This window comes from Hyla sarda, chromosome 4 (genome assembly GCF_029499605.1).
Source record: "Hyla sarda isolate aHylSar1 chromosome 4, aHylSar1.hap1, whole genome shotgun sequence".
Lineage (NCBI taxonomy): Eukaryota > Metazoa > Chordata > Amphibia > Anura > Hylidae > Hyla > Hyla sarda.
Genome location: NC_079192.1, coordinates 56,413,650 through 56,429,796, shown reverse-complemented (window position 1 = coordinate 56,429,796; position 16,147 = coordinate 56,413,650). Strand labels below are relative to the sequence as shown.

General features: G+C 43.9%; 1 protein-coding gene across 3 annotated transcripts in view; it reads left to right on the top strand.

Annotated features, from left to right (window-relative positions):
- The window catches only part of BMP1 (bone morphogenetic protein 1), a 125,889-nt gene that overhangs the window by 68,980 nt on the left and 40,762 nt on the right, over nt 1–16,147 (top strand). For all 3 annotated transcript variants that reach the window (XM_056571077.1, XM_056571078.1, XM_056571079.1), the window contains exons 6-8: nt 237–342; nt 1,812–1,936; nt 12,949–13,064. In XM_056571077.1, the coding sequence (XP_056427052.1) occupies nt 237–342; nt 1,812–1,936; nt 12,949–13,064 (347 nt within the window). The remainder of the gene's footprint in view (nt 1–236; nt 343–1,811; nt 1,937–12,948; nt 13,065–16,147) is intronic.

Genomic DNA, 16,147 nt, shown 5'->3' with positions numbered 1-16,147 from the left:
GTGGACAGGTGTCTTTTATACTGATAAAAAGTTCAAACAAGTGCCAACTTGCACAATTGGTGGCTGACTAAATACTTTTTTGCCCCACTGTATATAACAATAGGCACATGATTGTAATTTACAATTCAGACTCCTCAGGGGTGGGGCTTATCATTTGCTTTTTTTTATTGGTGATAATTCTTGTTAGAGAGGGATAACATGCTTTTGTAACTAACTGACAATTTTTTTTTACTCAGGACAGGAGTATAACTTCCTGAAAATGGAGCCAGAAGAAGTAAACTATTTAGAGGAAACCTATGACTTTGACAGTATCATGCACTATGCTCGTAATACCTTTTCTAGGTGAGGATTACCATATGTACTCGAGTATAAGCCGACCCGAATATAAGCTGAGGCCCCTAATTTCACCCCAAAAACCCAGGAAAAGTTATTGACTCGACTATAAACCTAGGGTGGGAAATACATCATCCCCCCCTGTCATCATCCAGACCCCCGTCATTAACACCTTCATCATCATCATCACCTGTCATCATCCCCCCCCCTTCATCATTACCCTGTCATCATCCCCCCTTCATCATTACCCTGTCATCATCCCCCTTCATCATCCCCCCTTCATCATTACCCTGTCATCATCCCCCCTTCATCATTACCCTGTCATCATCCCCCCTTCATCATTACCCTGTCATCATCCCCCCCTTCATCATTACCTGGTCATCATCCCCCCTTCATCATTACTCGGTCATCATCCCCCCTTCATCATTACTCGGTCATCATCCCCCCTTCATCATTACTCTGTCATCATCCCCCCCTTCATCATCCCCCCCCTTCATCATTACCCTGTCATCATCCCACACCACCCCCTTCATCATCACCGCTTGTCAATGTCTGATTTACAGTGGTCTTCAACCTGCAGACCTCCAGATGTTCCAAAACTACAACTCCCAGTATGCCCGGACAGCCATCGGCTGTCCAGGCATGCTGGGAGTTGTAGTTTTGAAACATCTGGAGGTCCGCAGGTTGAAGCCCACTGCCCGGGCCTTCGTCATCATCCAAACCCCCCTCCCCCCTTTAGTTTTGTACTCACGTCCGCTGGCCGGGACGTTCGGGTGAGCTGGTCCGAGCCATCTGTGCTGCAGGATCGTCCGGTGGTGAGGAATAGTCGTTCTGGGCTGTCCATCTTCACCGGGTGGGCCTCTTCTCCGCGCTTCGTGCCCGGCCCCGGAATAATGACGTTGCCTTGGCGACGACGCACAGGGACGTTCATGAGCAACGTCCCTGTGCGTCGTCGTCAAGGCAACGTCATTATACCGGGGCCGGGCGCGGAGAAGAGGCTTGCCCGGTGAAGATGGACAGCCCGGAACGACTATCCCTCCCCACCGGACGATCCTGCAGCACAGATGGCCCGGAACAGCTCACCCGAACGTCCCGCCGAGCTGAGGTGTCTAGAAATATAGCAGTGTACACGATGCAGCACAATCCCACTGAATGGAAGGCTGCGGCATCAGAGTTTCCCATAGGAGTGAACTGTCAGACTACACAGGAAGCCCATAATGTAAGCTTGCCTGCCACTGGTGTAGACAATATCTGTGAGCCAAGCCCAGGACACCTCTCTCTTCTGACACCAAAAAGATCTTGACAAGTGTGAGGATAAAAGAATGATATTAGCTGCAGAACTTTTTATTATACAATCCATAAATTTACCCACAGAAAATTGGACACGGCCTCTAAATGTTCCTTTGGTTCTGTCAAAGCTTGCTGTTGGTGGGAGCTGATACAGCTGTTTTTAATCCTTCTTTCTGGGTTCATTACAGAGGAATTAACTTGGACACAATTGAACCAAGATATAAAGTCAATGGAGTGAAACCGTCAATTGGACAAAGAACAAGACTTAGTGCTGGAGATATTGCACAGGCAAGGAAGCTGTATCAATGTCCAGGTACGGAGTGATTTTATATGGGTATATAGATATTATTACTGCAGTCATATTGGAGCTCACTTCTCTCGAATGTATTTTAATACTAGCGTCAGGGGGGTACAGCCAGTACACTAGCAAGGGGCCTGGGCTCCCAGAGGGCCCTGGTTCCCGCTGCACCCCCTGCGGCAGCAGAAACACAGAAGCAGTAGACCACTGTGTGAACAGCGTTCTCCTGCTTCTGGACGTACAGTATGCAAATTGTATACATAATGTACATACAGACTAAAGCATTTTCCGGCTCCTGTTCGTACATTACGCAAATATCTTACGCAATGTACGTACAGGAGCGTACATTGCGCTGCAGGCCGCATGATGACTTCATTTCATCACGCAGCCTGCCGGAGGAGTCCCGCGCCACTCCGGAGGCTGCTGACAGCCTGGCCTCAGCGCAGTATCGGCGGAAAGGTGAGTGGATTTTTATTTATTTATTTTTTTAGTTACCTAACCGGGGGCATCACCTATGTGGGGGCATTATTAGCTAACTGGGGGCATTACTTTTCTGAAGGCATAATTTTCTAACTGGGGGCATTATTACTTAACAGGGGGCATAACCTATGTGGGGGGCATTTTTACCTAACTGGAGGACTTCCTATTTGGGGGCATTATTACCTAACTGGGGGCATTACCTATGTGGGGGCATTGTTACCTAACTGGGGGCATTACTTGTGTGGAGGCCCAGGCCTTAAGCGGTGTAAGGGGCCCCAACATTTCTGACGGCAGCCCTGACTAGCGTATTGGTTTCATGACATTATCCTCCGCCCCCCCCCCCCCCCTCCCTCAATGTTTCCCTATATGGGTAAAAGTCACAGGCAATCCCCGATGATCTCAAGAATTCTGCTTGTGTCATTGTAGAGGTCTAGCTTAACACTAGTTCTGGACTGGCACTATTTTGTGACACAAAGTACTGGCATGTATTACAAAAGGCATAATGCTGTATAAGGAAGAGCAATGTGCCATGACAAGTTGTGCCAGTCTAATTATGTTCCATGCACCATCTTTATTAACCACTTATTCTCTATGTAAGGTGCCCTTCTTAGCACACTGTTAATAAAAGTGCCCCACTGTGCTCATAGCTGGTAGAGTGCTTTTTCTTTCTCACCCTTGTGTCTGTCCTTGGCATCCCCTCCGGTCTTGGCCACAGTCTCCCTCTCAGTCATGCCCCGTACAAGATGTCTTTATGTCTCTCTGTTAAAGTTTCCCTGACAACGGTAGGAACTATGGGGGAGATTTATGAAAACCCGTCCAGAGGAAAAGTTGCTGAGTTGCCCATAGCAACCAATCAGATTGCTTCTTTCATTTTACAGAGGCCTTTTCAAAAATGAAACAAGCAATCTGATTGGTTGCTATGGGCAACTCAGCAACTTTTCATCTGGACAGGTTTTGATAAATCTCTCCCTATGTCTGTAGCAGCCGGTGTTTAGAAGTGCCAGAGCAGTGTTGTTCTGTATCCTGTGCTAGTAACTCCATCCTTTCCAGGAGGAATAGAAGATTTAGCAAAGTCTCTGCTTCTGTAGATACTGCACACTTCGCTTTAGAGGGAACTTCTCTTCAGTATCGCCCATACTAACCTTTTGGTACAGGCTTGTAGTGCGGGTGACACATTCCCGAGCCGTGCCTCCGTTCCGTCGAGATTATTCTTTTTCTTGATATGCTAATCAGAAGCTTTTCCAAGCCCCCCAGTGCACAGTGACATTCATGTTCAATCTTTATATAAAGCTCTTCCTCCCCCTCTGCTTAAAGCCCTTTGCTGCAGAATGGAACGTTATGCCTCTCCTCTGCTGAAAAATCTCTCTAGCGAGAAAGCTGCACATGCTGAGGAGAGTGTTTCTTCTGCAGAGTGGAGCTCCATCTTGCCTGAGCAGTTTTTAACAGCATATAGAGATATGCTTACAGCAGGAACCATTGACATAGACAACAATAGACAGAATATGTCCCATTTACTTGAATTGGAAATGTTACCGGGCATTTTCTGTGACCTTTTCAGATGTTATTCTTCAAGGAGGGGGAAGGTTGATCTGTGAGCAACAGCTATTGTGTTTTTTTTTCTTTCTGTGATCTATACACTGGTAATACCTTTTCACTGTTTTTCTGTCTATGTTGATAAAGAGACTGCTGGAAAGTGATCTGTACAGAACAGGAAGCTTAGATTTAGGTCTAGTGGCCAGAATGGAAACTTCAGGATTTCAGGTTTATTTTAAGACTGCAATATGAAAAAATGTGAAAAAAAAATTGCAAAAATATTAACATAAAAACCTGATTTTAACAATATGTCATTTTCTGATGACACGTTCCCTTGACACGTTGCACAAATGTGAACCTACCCTTAAAGTGGTTATCCTAAGGTTAAATATTATCTCCTCTCAATATAATAGGGGGAAACTAGCTGATTGGTAGGGATCTGACTGCTGGAACCCCTCAGCCATCACAAAAATGGAGGTCATTTGTCAGTGGTAGCTTGAATGCTTGGCCACTGCTCCATTGCTTAGCCATGACTGGCAATGTTCAGGATTCCTATAGATTATGAGACCCCAGACTAACCCACAAAATATCAGATCCCTAAAAGGACATACCCCAAATGCCTAATTTTAATACTTAAGATCCCTGACCTGATCTGTAAATCATCTGATACCTCCGGAATAGAAAGAGACTTTGCATGGTGACCCTGACAGGCCAGTGGGATGACTAACATTGCTGTGGTCATATACACAAGACTGGGAGCTAAGGCTCCTCTTACACTGCAAATTTGTGGTGATCGAAGGCCTTTAGGTAGGGGGCAATACCCTGTTTCCCCGAAAATACACCCTACCCCGAAAATAAGGCCAAGCTGGATAACCGGGGTGGGCTGCAATATAAGCCCTACCCCGAAAATAAAACCTAGGCAATGCCCAGGCTGCAAATATTAAAAAACAAACTTTGACTTACCTTCGTCCTCCGTTTCCCCACTGCTAAGGAACCGGCCTCACTGTTCTCCGCTGCTCTTGCTGCTTCCTGGTGTTGGAACATCACAGAGCCTTCAGCCTTTCACTGGCCGCAGAGATGTCCTGCCTCGGCCGATGATAGGCTGAGCGCATTGTCATGTAAGGAGCCTGCTGGCTTCTTACATGACAGTGGGCTCAGCCTATCATCGGCAGAGGGGGGACATCGCTGCGGCCAGTGATAGGCTGAAGGCTCTGTGACGTTGCCATCCCCAGGAAGCAGCAAGAACAGCGGAGAACAGTGAGGCCGGTTCCTTAGCAACAGGGAAACGGAGTACGAAGGTAAGTCAAAGTTTGTTTTTTAATATTTGAAGCCCGGGCACAGGAATAAAAAGTACAGCACAGCGGCTGATAATTATTTGGCGGGGGGAAGAAGCAGCGCTCGCGGGTGACATACGGTATGATTAGCCCCCCGATGTGGGGTGCTGGGCTGATAAACGGGCGGGGGGGACAACGTTGGGGGGACAATGTATGTTGTTACGGTACCTACCTTAAATAAATAAGCCCTTCCCTGAAAATAAGCCCTAGTGTGTTTTTTGTGACTAAAATGAATATAAGACCCGGTCTTATTTTCGGAGAAACACGGTAGTTGCACCTAAGCCACTGTTGCCCACCCCCTACATTCTAGCTGCTGGCAACTCACACAGGTTGCACTTAGTCATCATTGTTCATGTTCACTTATGAGAGGCATAAGGCTTCCCTGCAGTCTAGGCCGCAAGACATTTATGAAATGCAATAGTTCTATCTAAACTATATTCTGTGCCAGAAACGGTAACCTTTCTTGGTGTAATATCTACCCTTGTAAATGAAAGAATCTTCTGCTTGTGTTAGTACATGCAGCCAGTTGGTGACCACAGATGACCCGCGTTGGCCCATCTGAGTCATTTCTCAGTGCACTCACAGTCTCTAATGAAGCCAGAAGAAATCCTATGTTTGGTCTTTTTGGACTTGGAGTCTGCCGCTCGGTGCTCTGGCCAGTTGGCAGGCTTACACAACATGTGTTCAGCATTATTCTGGACTGGAAATTACCACATGTGTGCAGTGTAAAGAAATGTCTGAACTGCTGCAAAGAGCCTTACAGGTATACTTAGAATGGTTTAGTGATTACTGGATGTCCCACTGCAAGGACCACCAGTGATCAGTTGAAATCTATTCCCTTGCAGCGCCCCTGCAGAAGAAAGGATGAACTGCATGCTTATTATTAAAATCAATTGGCTGGGTAACGCATGGTGTGCCTGGTCCTGAGTAAAAGGCAGCGACCCCATTTTAGTAATAACAACCATCTAATATTGCAAAACCTCCATCTTAACCCTATATGTCCAAACAGATGTATCTATATACAACAAATTGAGAAGATACACTTGCACTCACCGATCTTGTGATTTGCAGTATTGTAGATTATCCGTGATGCTGGGAACGATATGGAGGAGGGGGCGCTCAGAGGCTAACAGCCGTTTTCGCGCACAGCCGTGTGCTTCTTCCGGCCTCAGCCGTTTTCGCGCACAGCCGTGTGCTTCTTCCGGCCTCAGCCATTTTCGCGCACAGCCGCGCGCTTCTTCCGGCCTCAGCCGTTTTCGCGCACAGCCGTGTGCTTCTTCCGGCCTCAGCCGTTTTCGCGCACAGCCGTGCGCTTCTTCCGGCCTCAGGCCGGAAGAAGCGCGCGGCTGTGCGCGAAAACGGCTGTTAGCCTCTGAGCGCCCCCTCATCAAGGATAATCCGGAATACTGAAAATCACAGGATCGGTGTGTGCAAGTGTATCTTCTCAATTTGTTGCATATGTATACTATAAGCTATACACACTTAGCACCGCGGTAGTGAAAAGTACAAAAAAGCAGCTACAGCCATAATACCGCACATTAAAATATCTGTCCTGCTAATCCGGAAAGACATCTAATATAGATGTGCCCTCCAAATCCTCTATATATATGTATGTGTGTGTGTGTGTGTATATATATATATATATATATATATATATATATAAGTGAGCTTTACCCCCATCCCACCAGATCAGCTGTTTGCGTCTTCTTGCCAGGTTTTTCTTTTCTGTTTGGTTTTTGGCAGACATGGTGTGCAGGCTTTTAGCCTTCAGATTTCTATGAAGGGCCCTGGCATGCTATTGTGTTTTCTCAAGCCGCATGTCACAGATTCTTCTCTCTAGGATATGCTGGTATTTTAACTATCTCCTTCACACAGATTGCTTTAATTCCGCTCAATAGCTGTTTATCAGCTGTGGGGAATAAAACCATTGGAGCGCTTTATTCTTGAGTTTTCTCAGACTTTGCTGAGCTGGCACCGCTGCTCCAGGATTGTGATAAATGGCTGCCGCATTGTAATCTTCTGTCTGTGCAGCAACTAGGCTGGGTTTACCCAACGTTGTTGCGGAGTGGTGCAACGCGTTTCATGCCAATTTGTTAATCACCAATCAGCCAAAGCGGAGTATGGCAGAAATTAAAAGTCACAGACTTGCCGGAGAGGAAGTTTAATGTAGACTTTATGAAATGGGGATAGGGACATGAAGACAACAGGATATTTGCTTCTTTAAAGGAGTACTCCGGTGAAAACCTTTTTTCTTTTAAATCAACTGGTGGCAGAAAGTTAAACATATTTGTAAATTACTTCTATTAAAAAATCTTAATCCTTCCAGTACTTATTAGCTGCTGAATGATACAGAGGAAATTCCTTTCTTTTTGGAACACTGATGACATCACGAGCACAGTGCTCTCTGCTGACATCTCTGTCCGTTTTAGCAACCGTGCATAGCAGATGTATGCTAAGGGCAGCATGGTGGCTCAGTGCTTAGCACTGCTGCCTTGCAGTGCTGGGGCCTTGGGTTCAAATCCCACTAAGGACAACAATAAATAAAGCGTTATTATTATTATAATAACGTCAGCAGAGAGAACTGTGCTCATGATGTCATCAGAGAGCATTCCAAAAAAGAAAAGAATTTCCTCTGTAGTATTCAGCAGCTAATAAGTACAGGAAGGATTAAGGTTTTTTAATAGAAGTAATTTACAAATATGTTTAACTTTCTGGCACCAGTTGATTTAAAAGAAAAAAGGTTTTCACCGGAGTACCCCTTTAATAAAGATATTTGCTGCTTTATTTCATCCAATTAAACAGGGAACAACATACCATCTGTGCTGCAAACGTTTGCCGTGTTTCTAAGCGCATGTGCTTAAAGCCTGTTAAAGGGGTACTCCAACGGAAAACTTTTTTTTTTTAAATCAACTGGAGCCAGAAAGTTGAACCGATTTGTAAATTACTTCTATTAAAAAAAATCTTAATCCTTCCAGTACTTATTAGCTGCTAAATACTACAGAGGAAATTCTTTTTGGAACACAGAGCTCTCTGCTGAATCACGAGCACAGTGCTTTCTGCTGACATCTCTGTCCATTTTAAGAACTGTCCAGAGTAGGAGAAAATCCCCATAGCAAACATATACTGCTCTGGACAGTTCCTAAAATGGACAGAGATGTCAGCAGAGAGCACTGTGGTCATGATGTCAGCAGAGAGCTCTGTGTTCCAAAAAGAAAACCATTTCCTCTGTAGTATTCAGCAGTTAATAAGTACTGGAAGGATTAAGATTTTTTAATAGAAGTAATTTACAAATCTGTTTAACTTTCTGGCTCCAGTTGATTTAAAAAAATAAAATAAAATTTAAAGTTTTCCATGTTAGTACCCCAAGAGTTTTTACAGTTAATGGGAGTTTGTCGGACGTCACTGGCGTTCAGCGTGCGGCTGATCTGGTCCTGGCATCATTTTTATTGTTCTGCTTCTATGACAGAGCACAATAACTAAAATGTAATCTGAGATGTGAACATTACTTTAAAGGGTTTGTAACCGTACCAGTGCAGGGGAACCAGAACTGAGAGCGGTTCTTTTACAAAGGGTTCCTGTTATAGTGTATTCGAGGTGTCCAAATATTACATGAATAGTCATTGGGCTAAATGGCTGCCATGTAATTCTACCTCTCCTCTGCAGGGGATATATATGTAGCCAGGCAAGGCTTCCCATGGCCAAATCTGATTTTGTCAGAGGTCGTTTCCGAAACTGTGGCGTTTACAGACATCACAAGGGACTAGTTGTGAATGAAGTACAAAATCAGAATTCTAAGAAAGAAACAAAAATAAGTGAAAGAAAAAACACAAGAGGACCAGCATTTAAAGGGAAAGCGGTTGTAATTGGTTGCTGCTGGAAAGTGCAATGATCATTTAGATCCCTTTTATCAGTCAGTCTTTTGGCTTTTCTCAAGTATTACAGAAACATCTGGGCGACATCTGGAAGTCACATGGCCGCGACGTCATGAAGAGGGGAGACAGACCACAGTAAGGTGGGGGATGAAAGCTAGACACTGTGTTCCTCTAGGACAGTCGGGGTGGTAGCCTATACCGCAGAGAATGTGTAATTACACGGCCATGTAACCCTGACAGCCGCCTCATCTGCCCTGGTTTATCCTGAGAAATTTCTCATCTAAATTTAGACTTTTGCTTTCATTCATTGTTTTGTTTGCGTCTCCACAGAAGAATCCGAAATGAAACGTCGGTCGAGTTCTAACCATTAAATCGTGACCAATCAGACTCCTTGTATCACTGTGTCATTGTCATTCCTGTCGTTCAATAGCAGTGAGTAATTTAAGAGACTTGTTGCTATGGACGTAGCGCCTGACAACACCCACTGGGTAAGCAAAGGAACCATAGCTACCAGTCTGCCTCAGATGACTTATTGTAATCAGTCAAAAATGGATTAGAAGTAGAAGGAGTCGGCACTCGTACCGTGATGTGTTGCTCGTGGACAAGTCAGCATATGGTAGGTAGAAGAAATCCCGGCACACACGAGTTGATGCAAATCACCTGGAGTGTTTATTTACAGCATAGCGCGGCATAACATGGCAATATGGCGACACACAGGACGCGTTTCGGCCAGCTCGTGGCCTTCATCAACTGATGAGTTGATGAAGGCCACGAGCTGGCCGAAACGCGTCCTGTGTGTCGCCATATTGCCATGTTATACCGTGCTATGCTGTAAATAAACACTCCAGGTGATTTGCATCCACTTGTGTGTGCCGGGATTTCTTCTACCTACCAAAAATTGATTAGAGGGCCTTCAATTGTCCTATACCGCAGAGGACAAGAATGGTGCTATCTGGTGTTGCACCTTTGTTGATGTATGGCCCTTCTAAGCTGATCTTCCCTCAAAGGGTTCATACTGGATTAAAAAAAATCATGGCTGCTTTTTTTTTTTTTCCGAAAATCACCAAGGGTTATGTGTTTTATTGCCGCTCAATGCCATTGAAGTGAATAGGGATAAGATACAATACCACACACCACCTATGGACAGTTGTGACACTGGGGTTTTCACCCAATATAAACCCCTTAAATAAATAGCTGCAGCAAATAGTTGGGAAATTTATGATTGGCGCAGATTTTTGCGCAACAGGAAAACCTACCTGGCAAGCGTGTGGGTCTTCCAGTTGATGCGTAAAATTTATCTAGCGCACGTTATTTCATAAATTTGCGCAAATGACAAGATATTGCAAATATACCTATGCCGGATGGTCACTGAGTACTTGTACACATAAATTTGCGCAAGTGATAAATTCAGTGCGCAACACACCAAAGAAAATTGCGAAGCCAGTGAAGACTACATAAAAATTGGGCTATGTTTGGTGCATATTCTAGGGATTCTGAGGAACACAAAGTTTGTCTGGTTTTGCCAATAACGATAAATCACAACTCAGCTTTTATATCTTAACAAGCTGTGATTGGTTTCTATGACCAGAACCTGACCATTTGGATTTTTAGGTACCGTATATACTCAAGTATAAGCCTAGTTTTTCAGCACGATTTTTTGTGCTGAAAACGCTCACCTCTGCTTATACTCCAGTGAACTCTCCGCCTGTCAATCCCTTCTCAGTGGTCTTCAACCTGTGGACCTCCAGATGTTGTAAAACTACAACTCCCAGCATGCCCGGACAGCCATCGGCTGTCCGGGCATACTGGGAGTTGAAGTTTTGAAACCTCTGGAGGTCTGCAGGATGAAGACCACTGCGGCCTTCATCATCATCCAGACCCCCCCTTTAGTTTTCTACTCACCTCCCCTCGGTGGGAAGGAAGGGTGAGCTGGTCAGGGCCATCTCGTCCGGTGGGGAGGGTTAGTCGTTCCGGGCTGTCCATTTTCACCGGGGGGGGCCCTTCTCCACACCTTCCCCGGACTAGTGACATTGCCTTGAGGACGACGCACAGGGACGTTCATGCGCAGGGAGGCTGCAAATGAACGTCCCTGTGCGTCATCGTCAAGGCAACGTCACTAGTCCGGGGCCGGGCCCGGAGCGCGGTGAAGAGGGCCCCCCCCCCGGTGAAAATGGACAGCCCTGAACGACTAACCCTCCCCACCGGACGGTCCCTGCAGCATAGATGGCCCCGACCAGCTCACCCTTGCTTCCCACTGAGGGGAAGTGAGTAGAAAACTAAAGGGGGGGGGGGTCTGGATGATTACGAAGGCCGCAGTGGTCTTCAACCTGCAGATCTCCAGAGGTTTCAAAACTACAACTCCCAGCATGCCCGGACAGCTGGGAGTTGTAGTTTTGCAACATCTGGAGGTCTGCAGGTTGAAGACCACTGAGGATTGACAGGCGGAGAGTTCACTCGAGTATATGCCGAGGGGGGGGGGGCGTTTTCAGCACGAAAAATCGTGCTGAAAAACTCTGCTTATACTAGAGTATATACGGTAGAGTGATAAATCTGGGCCTTTGTATGTGACTAGTTTTCTGACAGACTGGTTGCTATGGATGTGGGTCCTGACAACACCCAGCTGTTAAGAAAGGGAACCATAGCAATTCGAAAATTTGCTTGCCGAAAACCCACAACCTTCCAAGTAGATGTACTTTTCAGATCTCACTGGCACAAAGAGGAAATGTTCCTGACTGGAATTGACCTGCGGTGCAATTTTTTGGACTGCAGCATTTCAATGTGTGTCACCTTTTTTTTTTTTTTTTTATGTATTGCTCCATTGAAATCAATGGAGAAAGCAAAATTTGCAGCAAATCTGCGACAAAATCTATGTAGGTTTTCTTACGGATTTGCTGTGTATTCTTTCAGCATGTAATCCATCAGGTGTGCATTTACCCTTAGGGCATGTTCATGCGGAATAACCGCACAGAATATTCCATAGGGACATTCTTCAGCTGCAGAGTCCCATTGATTTCAGTGGGATTCTGCTGCACTGTTCACATGGCAGAACTTCCCCGCTAGGAAAATACGATTCTGGATTCAGGTTATTCCTTCTGCGGATTCCGCATAGAAATGTATTGCCTTTTATAAGACTCCTCATTTCCGTGCGGTCCTAGCGCCCGCCGGATTAGTGAAATGTGCGTAATGTCCGTACCTGTTTTCCTTGCGGACATTCCGCACATTATTCGCCATGTGAATCAGACCTTAGTGTTTAGTAGGTTCCTACGCTTGTCTTCCCTGATCCCACACACCAAGCTGTGGTAGGAGACTATACTCCCATAGTGCACCAGCATCAGTTACAATAGGTATTTTTTTTCCTCCCTGATCCATCAAAATCCTTGCCGTCACCTTTATGACCTTCCCATTATTGCAAAGTCTTCAGATGCTTTTTTTTCCCAGCGTCCTGCATCTTCTCCATCCCCCTACATTCTTAAAACATGAACCCTAACCCTTATTCATCTCGGTAAACATTGCCGCTTTTGTAAGACGTGTTGAATAGCTGTTTTTTTTTTCGTACAATTGCCTGGTCCTTACAATATTAACGAACGTCTCCAACAAGTGTGGGATGAAGGATTTTTTTTAAAATTCTAAATCATCCATAGTGTTAAGTGGGCGTCCTATGAAATTGGCCCTTTTTGTGTGTTTTTATGTAATGCGTCTGACTATAAAAGAGTCTTATGTGACTATAGACTGTATTCTTTATTGGGTGAGGATTATGTTGGTTCTATAGAAATAATTACTCATTGCCATGTTTGATATCTCTCTACAGCCTGTTGGGAGACTCTGCAGGACAGCCAAGGGAACTTTTCATCTCCAGGGTATCCGAATGGCTACTCGGCGTTTGAGCATTGTGTGTGGAGGTTGTCCGTCACCCCAGGAGAGAAGGTAGAGAACTTGTCTATGACTTCTAGACGATCTGAAGATGGCCAGTCCATGGCCAGCTTAGTCCAAGATAACTTGCACTTTATGTAATAGTTTTCAATAGAAAGTTTTGCAGTATTATACATAAAGAGGTTGTTCAGGTCATCAATTCCCAGAACTTGAAATGGGTATTTAGCATTTATTCCTTAACATTTTATGCAATCTGTTTGCTTGCACTGGGGACGACCATGCACATATTTAAACAACCCATAGGCCTATTGTCTTCTAAAGACCCATAAAAAGATGTAACTAAAGCAGTATGGGGTATGAAGGGCCCAAAGAACTTTCTTCCGCAATACTGATAAAGTAACCTTCATCGCACTGTTGCTATATTAAAAGGGTACTCTGGTGGAATACTAATGTTTTCAAATCAACTGGTGCCACAAAGTTATACAGATTTGTAAATTACTTCTATTTAAAAAATCTTTATCCAGTACTTAACAGCTGCTTTATGCTCCAGAGGAAGTTGTGTAGTTCTCTCCAGCGTGACCACAGTGCTCTCTGCTGACACCTCTGTCCGTGTCCGGAACTGCCCAGAGTAGGAGCAAATCCCCATAGCTAACCTCTCCTGCTCTGGACAGTTCCGGATACAGACAGAGGTGTCAGCAGAGAGCACTGTGGTCAGACTGAAAAGAACTACACAACTTCCTCTGGAGCATACAGCAGCTGATAAGTACTGGAAGGATTCAGATTTTTAAATAGAAGTCATTTTCAAATCTGGGGGAAAAAAATGTGTATGTGCAGCTCACAATTAATAATACACACCGAGGTCGGACTAGGGCAGGCAACTATACCTTAGTTGCAAAGAAAGGGAAAACCAGAAACAAAAACTTTTGCCCGGACCTTCTAGATGAATATGGGTGTATTATATTTGAGTTTAAAATTATAGAATAGATTACTGGGTCGTGCTTCAATAATAATGAAATATATTTATTAAAATGACAATATATAAAAGGTTACTCCTCACAGGGCCCGTGTGTGGAGATCACATAAAATACAGGCAATAGATAATAAAAGTACATAAAATAATAAGCATATAATTATACCACTGGCATAAGTGTGTGGTTTCTTGTGTGCAATAATGTGGGATAAGCAGATACCTATTGCACAAGACAAACCATAGGCAGAGCCTAAATAATACAATACTTAAAGGGGTATTCCAGGAAAAAACTTTTTTTTTATATATATCAACTGGCTCCAGAAATTTAAACAGATTTGTAAATGACTTCTATAAAAAAATCTTAATCCTTTCAGTACTTATGAGCTTCTGAAGTTAAGGTTGTTCTTTTTGTCTAAGTGCTCTCTGATGACACGTGTCTTGGGAACCGCCCAGTTTAGAAGAAAATCCCCATAGCAAACCTCTTCTACACTGGGCGGTTCCCGAGACACGTGTCATCAGAGAGCACTTAGACAGAAAAGAACAACCTTAACTTCAGAAGCTCATAAGTACTGAAAGGATTAAGATTTTTTAATATAAGTCATTTACAAGTCTGTTTAACTTTCTGGAGCCATTTGATATATAAAAAAAAAAAAGTTTTTTCCTGGATAACCCCTTTAAGTGGCTAATATAGATGTGTCCTTTTTGTAATACTAGACAGTTTGTAGCAATTTAAATATGTTATATACAGTGGTCCCTCAAGTTACTATATTAATTGGTTCCAGGACGACCATTGTATGTTGAAACCATTGTATGTTGAGACCATAACTCTACGGAAACCTGGTAATTGGTTCTGAAGCCCTAAAATGTCATCCAAAAATAGGAAAAAGTGAGGATTAAAGAAAAATAAGTAGAAAACTAATATAGATAAAGCAAATCCTTCCATATACAAGTAAGAAAGATCTGCTGGGAGCTGTAAATCACTGTCTATGTCAGTGTTTCCCAACCAGGGTGCCTCCAGCTGTTGCAAAACTACAACTTCTAGCATGCCCGGACAGCCGTTGGCTGTCCGGGCATGCTGGAAGTTGTAGTTTTGCAACAGTTGGAGGCACCCTGGTTGGGAGACAATGGTTTATGTAGAGGACAGGAGCTTCCTCAGGGTCCTATACAGTACACACAGTGTCCCAAATGGAGCCACCCTTACTTGGTGTCCAAAAGAGAAGCTAACCCTGGCACAGGTAAGGAGTAGTACAGAACTTGTAGTTCCTCCCTGTACTGTAGGGGGCGCTACCAGACACTAGTCAGTGCATGCACTTCAGCAATACAGGTGATTTACCAGTAAAATGCCCATTCTGATTGGTCAGGTCCTCCAGTTGTGACATGTTTCACAGATCTGTACTGTCTGTACATTGTATGTTGAGTCTGGTTTCAAGTTACGATGGTCCAGAAGAAACCATTGTATGTTGAAACTATTGTATGTTGAGGCCATTGTAAGTTGAGGGATCACTGTATTTAAATTGCTACAAACTGTCTAGTATTACAAAAATAATAGCAATAGGTATCTGCTTATCCCACATAGGCATTTGCTTGTTGCACACAAGAAACCACACACTTATGCCAGTGGTATAATTATATGCTTATTATTTTATGTACTTTTATTATCTATTGCCTGTCTTTTATGTGTTCTCCACACACGGGCCCTGTGAGGAGTAACCTTTTATATATTGTCATTTTAATAAATATATTTCATTATTATTGAAGCACGACCCAGTAATCTATTCTATAATTTTAAACTCAAATATAATATACCCATAATCACCTAGAAGGTCCGGGCAAAAGTTTTTGTTTCTAATTTTCAAATCTGTTTAACTTTCTGGCACCAGTTGATTTTAAAACATTTGTATTCCACCGGAGTACCCCTTTAATAGAGTAACAGTGCTATAAAGGTATTATCATTATTGGGGTAGAAAGTTCTTTGGGCCCTTCATGCGCCGTACTGCTATAGTTACATCTTTGTATGGGGCTTTAGAAGACAATAGGCCCATGGGTTGTTTAAATATGTTCGTACCTAACTACAGTGCAAGCAAACAGATTGCATGAATGTTAATTAATAAATGCTAAATACCGATTTCAAGTGCCAGGGAATTTGATGAGATGAACAACCTCTTCA